Raw genomic sequence first — 8908 nt, forward strand, 5'->3', positions numbered from 1 at the left:
GTACACTTATGTGCCACAAATCATGCTTGACAAACTTCACAAAAGTGCCTGAATATATTGTAGTGGGATATTTTTCTTTATTTTTTTGCTCCAAGTTTGTAAGAAAATTGTATATTTACTTCGATCATGTCAACATTCCCACATATTTTTCTACTCTTTCCACTTTTCCCTGCTTGTAAACTTTGCACATTTTAAAATTCCTGCAAAATGAATGTTAATAAATTTGAATTATGCTGGAAAATGTCTCGGAGTTGTGCTTTCACGTCGCCTCTTTGCTCAGTAACCATTGGCTCCTGCAGCGCTCCACCCCTGACAGATAACTTGTGTGTTTTCGAGCAGGTGGTAAGTTGTCAAGCTTCACTTTAACTCCAGCTAAACCTAATAATCAGTGAGTCTCTAACGTGCGGTCGCTTAAAGACATGGAGCTCTCAACAGATTCAGAGAGGCAGCAGCTGATTGAGACTCACTTGGAGCATCTAATATGGTAACGCTTTCACCTTTTTACACTCCTGAGAACTTAAATTCGGCACATTTGGTTTTTACATGTCTGATTTTCTGCCGTCTGTCAGGACGAGTCCCCCAGAAGAAAAATATTCAGACTCGGAGTTCAGTGAGGAAAGCTCCAGTGTGGACGGCTTGTGGGAGTCTGGCTGGTTTTGTGAGGAGACGACTGCGACGTCTGAAAGTCAGACGAGACATTCGGCCAGAAAGAAACTCTACGTCGCCTGCGCTGTCAGCCTCGTGTTCATGACCGGAGAGCTGATTGGTACGATCAAACGCTGATGTCCTGCCTTGAATGTATTTACTTTTTTTTTTAAAGAATCAGGTTTTTATATCCTGAGTTTCTTGTTAATTTGTGTCTGTGAGCTGTCAGCAACATTAACCCTCCTGTTTGTTTTTTTTTTGCTCCTGTCACTGTGGGCTCATTTTTCACAGCAATATAAAGTTCTGCACCTCTGTGGAAACAACGCAACAAACAACAACTAGAGAGAACTCAAAAATATGTTTTGTGCAGTGTGACACACTTCTAATGCTACAAATGATAAATTTTAAAAACTTCAAATCGCCACATCTCACATTTTCCAAGCACTCACAGATGTTACAACTACTAGAAAATACAACGGTGGCTCCACATGCTATTAATAATTTCCACTTTGAATTTGTTTCTGTACTCGTTTCCTCTCTGCTCTGTGTGAACACCGCCTGCAGTTCAGCTGAAAAATCTCATTTTTTTTTGTCACATGACTCTTGATCACAGCTGAGTCACCAAAGGCTTCACAGTTGCGTCAAAGCGGGCAGAATTTTTAGTTTTTTCCAGAATTTGGTTTGAGCCAATATTTTATTTTTGGCAAATTTTTAAATAATATGTAGATTAAAGAGATTTTGGTAAAATATGTCATCTAAGGACAGTTCGAAAGATGAAAACAGTCCCTGAATTTTTGTCATGCGAGTGTTGGTTGCAGATAAATCATTGAAATCTTCACTGTTGCCCAAAAATATGCAGAATTATTAGTTTTGCACAGAATGTAGTGGGCGTGAATGGTTAATTTTTGGTGATTTTTTTTACACGTAAAGTGATATTAATGAAATATTTACACTTTGAGCTTTAATTTGGATCACTTTCACAACAGAATAGCAAGAATCAGGCAGCTTCTTTTTTTTTACCATTACTGACTGATAACTGGTGTAATTTTTTAGTTTGAAAAGACTCAAAGAGTGTTAAATTGATGAACATAAAACCAGCCTTTTCACAACCTGCCAAATGTGAAGTTTAAAATACAGAGAGCTTTTTTTTTTTAAACAAGTGAGATTTACAAATGAATTCCTGTAAAGCACATTGAGCGATACAAACTAGTCGTCCTGGTCTTTATTTGTCACATTACAAGCTTCCTCTGCTTGGTAAGTATTTCCTCGTTTCTGCAGAGCTTCTTCCTTACCTCCAGCTGTTTTCTCCTCTGCAGGTGGATACGCTGCTCACAGTCTGGCCATCATGACGGACGCAGCTCATCTTCTGACCGACTTCGGCAGCATCGTGGTCAGCATCTTCTCTCTGTGGGTCTCATCCAGGCCTCAGACACAAAATATGACCTTTGGGTGGCATCGGGCAGGTGGGGAAAAAGTCACAAAACAGAAAAAGTTGATTGTATTCATACTTTTAAGCATCCCAAATTGGTACTGTTTAATGTTAAAAAGTAAAAAAATGATTCCTACAGCTTTGAAACAGATTTTAGCATGTTATTATTTTTGCATTTTAGCTGTTTAAGCTGATTTCTGGTGCATAGATTCTTTCTAGAGCTGCTTTTGCTAACTCTAAAATGTCTCAACAACAAGCAAAGCTCACCAAATGTTCTGCTGTTGGCTGCAAGAGTGAACAGAACAGTCTTCATGCACTCCCAGCATCGGAGACACTGAAGATCCAGTGAATTATCTTCATTATTGATGGCAACAATAGCAGAACAATAGCTAAATCCTTCATGTTAGCATGTTGTGCGGCTAATGCGGCTAATATTAGCATTAGCTTTGATCGTGTGCTCGCAGGTCAGAGATCTGTGGAAAACATGGAGCACATTCAGAGATGATGGAAACTTTAAGACAAGTTTAAAACCAATAAACAAGAACCGTATAGCTAATTGAGCTTCAGTGCAAGCCAGCATCTATTAGCTTCTCTCCTGCTCTCTGCTCACATAAACTGTATTTTATTACAGCCAAATTCACAATAAAGCTGCACTCTTTACATATTTTTCAGTTTCTTTTGTCAAACCATGGAATTAGTATGAAACAGTGACTGAAATGCAGCTAGTTAAGACGACATGATAACTAGCAACTACTTCACAGCCATTTTCCAAACTGCCGACAGCTAAACTACTGATTTTATAATCACAACGCTGTCTGACAAACTCACTGCACACAAGTTCAAAATTCTGAGATATTTCCATGTCCTGGCCTCACACACTCACTGGTGTCTGTTTGCTGCCATGTGGTCAACTGTTTGCTCCACCTGTCAATCAAAGATACAGAGAGAGTTTCCTTCCTGAAGGGGGCGGGGCCAGCAGCAGCTCAGCTTAATTTAAAGCTCCAGACAGATACGGCCTGCTTAGAAAAAGACAAAAACTATTGCATTAAGACATGTACAATTATGGCAAAATAAAACATCTTTGTGGTATTTTGAGCTAAAAAATTTAAAAGAGATGTGACACTTTGCTGAAAAGAGGCTCAAAAGTTTCATTTTAAAGCAGATTGTGTCCACTTTCAGGTTCATTTTGCAGCACCTTTCTTTGTACGTAATTATTTTTGTTTTGGTTTAATCAGTATTTAGAGCATTGTTTCATATGGAGCCAAGCCTGAAATTATTCACACCCCTAGCAAATTTTGACTTTAAGTTACTTTTATTCAACCGGCAAGTTTTTTTTTTTTGATCAGAAGTGACAAAGGTGTTTCCCAAAAGATAATAAGATGATGTACAAAAGTGTACATCATTGTGGAAAAAATAATTTCTCAGCTTTTATTTACATTTAAAAGTAACTTTAAGCCCAAATTTGCTAGGGGTATGAATAACTTCAGGCTTGACTGTAAATGTTTTCTGCTTCTTCTATGACTCTCAGTTGTTGTTTTCCACAGAGATTCTGGGCATGCTGCTGTCCATCGTGTCCATCTGGGCTGTGACGGTGGTCCTGGTCTTATCGGCCGTCCAGAGGATCACTGATGGAGACTACGAGATCAACAGTCAGATCATGCTCGTAACTTCAGGCTGTGCTGTCGGGGTCAACGTCCTGTGAGTGCGCCGAGCTCACTTTCACTATCATCTCTGTTAGTTCTAGATGAGCTGCTCTTCTAAAAATAGCCTGTTTTACTCAGGATGGTCCTGATCCTGCATCAGTCCGGCGCCCCACACGGCCACAGCCACGGGCTTCCCACCGGCCAGACGCACAAAGACAAACAGCATCACGGTCACAGTCATAGTCATGGGAACGCGAGCGTGAAGGCGGCTTTCATCCACGTGGTGGGAGATCTGCTGCAGAGCGTCGGCGTCCTGCTGGCTGCCACCATCATCCACTTCTGGGTGAGCAGCTAAAAAAAAAAAACACTTCAAAATCACAAGAAACAAGATTCGGAGTCTACAGTTGTGCAGCTTTGAGCCTTTCTGCTCCTGATTAATTAATCTCAGCTGCTCTTTCTTGCAGATTGCTTCATGTTTTGACAGATTTTAGTCTTTCTTGCACCCCGACTCCATCAGCTAGCAGTTCTTTGTCCAGCTATAGAAGTCAGCCTCTTTTCATCTTCACTTTTTCTTGACTGACTGCACATTTACATCCACAACCTGCTGATATTTATTTAAATCCATCGTTCCTCCCATCTCATAACCACTTCCACACAACCAAAAGCCAAATATTTAACAGTTGTATGACTCTTTTTTCATTAAATGCTGCTCCGTTTCCTGAGGTTACAATAAGAAACTGACGAGTCCTGCATAGAAATAAAAAAACACTAAATAAACAAACCAGTTCTGTTGATAAATCTAACTCTCAGGTTGAAAACTCAAATTCAGACGACTGTTTTCTGAGGTTGAAACTGAACTGTTAATAAAAAACGCTGATATGCTTTAACTTAAACACAACAGAATAAAAAGCAGAAAACTGTTGTTGTTTCACTGATGCAATGAGGAATAAAACCCTGCAATAACACACATTTTAGGGCAGATACCACTTTTGATATTTGCAAATTTTAAAAAAAATCTGCTAAACATTTATCAGACATTATATTTTCTGTACACAGTCAAAGATAGGATTAAACATTTTCAATAAGGTCTCCTCCTTGCCCCATCTCTCCACTGCTCCTGTAAAAAAAAAAAAAAGAGGGAAAAATGCCAAAAAAAAAAACTTTACAAATTGCTTTAATTATTGCCAATAAATGTACAAGATGAAAACATTTTGCAGCTTAAAGATAAACTTGTCTATATACTTTCTGGTGGACATTTTTGGGATGCACATGCAGCAAATGTTTTGATATTTGAGAGCTAAAATAGACACCAACAGCAGAAACTACATTAGCTATGTGGAAACATGAATCTGGTAACTTTCTTACATCATCCTGCTGTTGTAAATGTTCAGTAGAGCAGCAGATGTGTATCAATCCGCTACTGAAAATAGTCCCTGTTTCAGTACAAAAACTACACTGCTGAGGTGTTTTAGGTAATTATTTTAGAAAATGCTGATGTAGATTCTGAGTTATCTGGATCACAGTAATCCCTCGTTTAGTTTAGTTCTGAAGGAGCCTCTTAAATGAAACATCTTCAAACAAAACAAGTCGTCAAGCTGCGTTTTACTGAAGCTCTTAACTCTGTTGTGTAACGACTTGTGTCAGGATTTATGTTGTGGAAACAAACAGGACTGAAGCAGAGAGCCACACCTCAGGCTCACTGTCTAAAGGCTCAGTTCTAAATACACAAATGAACACAAACGGGAGAGACTGAATCCACAGTAAAAGCCTCTACATGCGGACGACTTTGTAAAGTGTAGAAATGACAGAGAAGACATTAGTTTAACAAATTGTAAATTTGGAGAGTTCATTTGCAAAAACAGGTAACTCCGTTTTCAGAAAACTCATTTTTTTATTGTTTATTTGAGATAATAATAATAATAATAACACTAATAATTTATTTTTTCTCTATTTTGTTTCTCTATATTTTTGTATTTGTCTACTCAGTCAAATCCACTCAACTTCAGTTTGATTGATATTATCTCAAGTAAACAATAAAAAAGTTTGCTAAAAAATTTTATCAAAACGGAGTTATCTGTTTATGCAAATGAACTCTTCATTTGTAAAACTAAAAATTTAAGATAATTTCTAGACTATGACAAGTTGTTTTGATCATTTGTGTCTCATTTGTGTAATTTTTGTCTTGTTTTTTTGCAAGATTTTTGCCGTTTATCTCATGTTTTTGTCGTTTTGTGTTTCCTTTTTGTCTCACTTGTGTTTTTTGTCCTATTTTTGTCATTTTGTGTTTCACATTGTTTGTTGTTTTTGTCGTTTTGTTTTTTTTGTCTCGCTTGTGTTGTTTGTCTACTTTTTAGACATTTTGTTTCTCAGTTTTGTCATTTTTTGTCTCGTTTGTCCATTATTTTGTCGCTTTGTAACTTTTTTGTCTAATTTTTTGCCTCGTTTGCTTTGTTCCGTGTTATTTGTCTCATTTTTGTCATTTTGTGTCTCAATTTTGTAATGTTGTCTTGTTTTTTGTCTTACTTTTGTCATTTTGATCATAAAGTAAAACATTACATCAGATATGACTAAATGTTGTGTCCTTTGTAGATAAACTGTGATCTGTAGGTTGTAATGTGTAAATGACAAACTGAGGAATAATGTTGTTGAAATTAAACTTGTTTTTCTTGAGAAATTTCAGGTTGTTCATGTTTTGTGGAAAGATAATTCCTCTAATGTGAACATTTTCAGGACATACTTTTTTGCACTAAAACAAAAGAAAAATTTGGAGATGTCATTATTTATAGGTTATTATGCTGTATTTTTACTGGTCCGGCCCACTTTAGATCAAATTGGGTTGAGTTTGACAGCCCGACTCTACATGTATGCTCCAGCATTTTTTAAACATGTAGGAACACAGAACAGACTCCAGGTGAAAACATGGAGTTAAACTAATAGCATTTTTGTACAGTAATAATCTCAACTGTGTGGTTTTGCTTCTAATTTTATCTGTCATCTTCCTCACAGCCTGAATATAAAGTTGCGGATCCGATTTGCACGTTCCTGTTCTCGGTTCTGGTTGTTGCGACAACATTTCCGGTCACGAAGGATGTTTTCAGGATCCTGATGGAAGGTAAACGCGTCCCTCCACCTTCATTATAACTTTAATTTAGCCACTTTATGTGATCTGTTTGTTCTGTACAGGAACTCCTCAGGATCTGAGCTTCAGCGCTGTCAAAGATCTGCTGCTGTCTGTGAGAGGAGTCGCTGCCGTTCACGGTTTGCACATGTGGAGCGTCAACATGAGTCAGTCTCTGCTTTCAGTCCACGTGGCTGCAGGTAAAACCAACACGGCTAATCTCTACATACACAGAGGGGAGAGGGAGTGGTGCTCAAGTTAGAATAAAGGCTAAGTTAGCAGCTTCACAGCCCCCAGAAAGAACTCAGAAATGAACTGCGACACACTCTCCTACCTTTGTCCTGTTTGTTTTGGTCAAATTTCTTACATTTTTTTCTGCATTTCAAGTCAGTAATGCACAGAAAACGTTGCACAAAGTCGTGGTAATATGGCAGAGAAGCGTTGTAGGGCTGCAACCAACGATTATCTTTAAGAAAAAAAATTAAATCACCACAATTTATCAGAGCCAGAAAGTGTAAAAAGACTAAAAGAGTTACTGGATCTTCAATTTTCCCACAGCCCTTGAACTACTCATCTGTGCTGCACCTTTCTGTGGGGGAAAAATAGTCCAAAGTCAGGCTTAAAATCCACAACTTTCCAACGAAATCTCTTCATTTTACATGTCTCGTTTAAACATTTACCAGAGGTTAACCACATTCTGTTAAAAGAACTAAAGTCCTGTGCTCATCGATGCAACTAAGAAGCAATGAGCGGCCAAAAATCGCAAAATTAAGACATTTTTCAGCTGAACTGCAGGCAGTGTTTACACAGAGCACAGGGGAGATGGGTAAATAAACAAATTATTAAATTTAAGTAGGAAAATATCTAAGGATTGCTCACATCCAAATGCCTTTTTTTGGTCTAAACATGACACAAAACACACAAAATTTAAGCTCAGAGTTAACAAATGCTAGAAAAACTGCTGATGGACTGTTCAACTAATTATTAGATCAACAAATTAATTTGGAGTTACAGAAATGCTCCTTAAGCTATTATTATTGCAAGACGTATCGACTTAAATACAGGCAGACATGAGAACTAGTTGAAGGAATTTTTATCGATCAGTCTGATATTTCTGGCAGAATTCAAGGCTATTCCAAATTACTGACTGTAAATGTTGCTTTATTCCACAGGTGTAATCTGTTTTCTTTTGTTTCTTGTCTGCAAAAGAGGTTTTCCAGCTCAGTAAGATTAATTAGGATAAGAGCAGAGTCAAAACTATGACATTTATAATACCAACATACATAATAAACTGTTAATATGTCCTCAAAATATCCATTTTTGTTCTGGAGTTTTGGCTTATTTAGTTTCTGGAAATACAAGCAGGTAAATCTTTGCTTGTGCTGAAGATAAAATGAGGAAAAACAAAATAAAAGTGAAAGAAGCGACGTGTTGTCGAAGCCTCAGCACTGATAAAAAAATGTTTCCTGTGTTTGTTTCCGCAGAAGAAGATTCTGATTCCCAGGTGATCCTCAGGAAGGCGACAAAGCTGCTGAGATCCAAGTTCGGTTTTTCCAGCATCACGATTCAAGTGGAGCGATGCAGGATTGCTGCCGACAGCCTTGAAGCTGTGAGATGAGTCCGGACCAGACTAATGACTGGAAAAGAAACAAATGAGGGAGAGAGTTCCTCGAGAAAACGGTTGCTGCAGTGAAACCGCGTCTGACTCGAACGTTTTACGGCAGGACTGTTGTGGGAGCAGATAATTAACAGCTTCACACTGCAGGGGATGTTCAGGAAGTAGTCAGACCCCGTCACTTTTTGCAAGTTTTATTAAATTAAAATATAATTAGCATTCTTAGTTTAATCTGCTCCTAATATCCCAAAATAACAACAAGAAAGCATGTTTTTATTTATTTTTCGTGTGGATTTATTAAAGGTTTTCAGACCTGGTGGCTCATCTTTCTTATACAATCTATGATCTGAATGCTTTTGTAAAGGAGAGATTTCAGCTTTAGATTTTTAATAAATTAGAAAAAATGTCCAAAAATGTGGTTTCACTTTGTTCCTACAAGTTAAGTGTAGATTGATGTG

The 8908-nt window shown here is 37.7% G+C and overlaps 1 protein-coding gene across 1 annotated transcript; it reads left to right on the top strand.

Moving 5' to 3' along the window:
- The first annotated feature begins 122 nt into the window (after positions 1–122).
- Positions 123–8766, top strand: LOC110958907 (zinc transporter 2-like). The gene is made up of 8 exons (XM_022205616.2): positions 123–484; positions 570–766; positions 1962–2108; positions 3619–3772; positions 3856–4060; positions 6724–6829; positions 6901–7035; positions 8320–8766. Exons 1-8 carry the CDS (start codon positions 420–422, stop codon positions 8451–8453), a joined length of 1143 nt encoding a protein of 380 aa, XP_022061308.1. The 5' UTR covers positions 123–419; the 3' UTR covers positions 8454–8766.
- The last annotated feature ends 142 nt before the right edge of the window (positions 8767–8908 follow it).

The sequence above is a fragment of the Acanthochromis polyacanthus genome, chromosome 1 (assembly GCF_021347895.1).
Source record: "Acanthochromis polyacanthus isolate Apoly-LR-REF ecotype Palm Island chromosome 1, KAUST_Apoly_ChrSc, whole genome shotgun sequence".
Taxonomy (NCBI): Eukaryota; Metazoa; Chordata; class Actinopteri; family Pomacentridae; genus Acanthochromis; species Acanthochromis polyacanthus.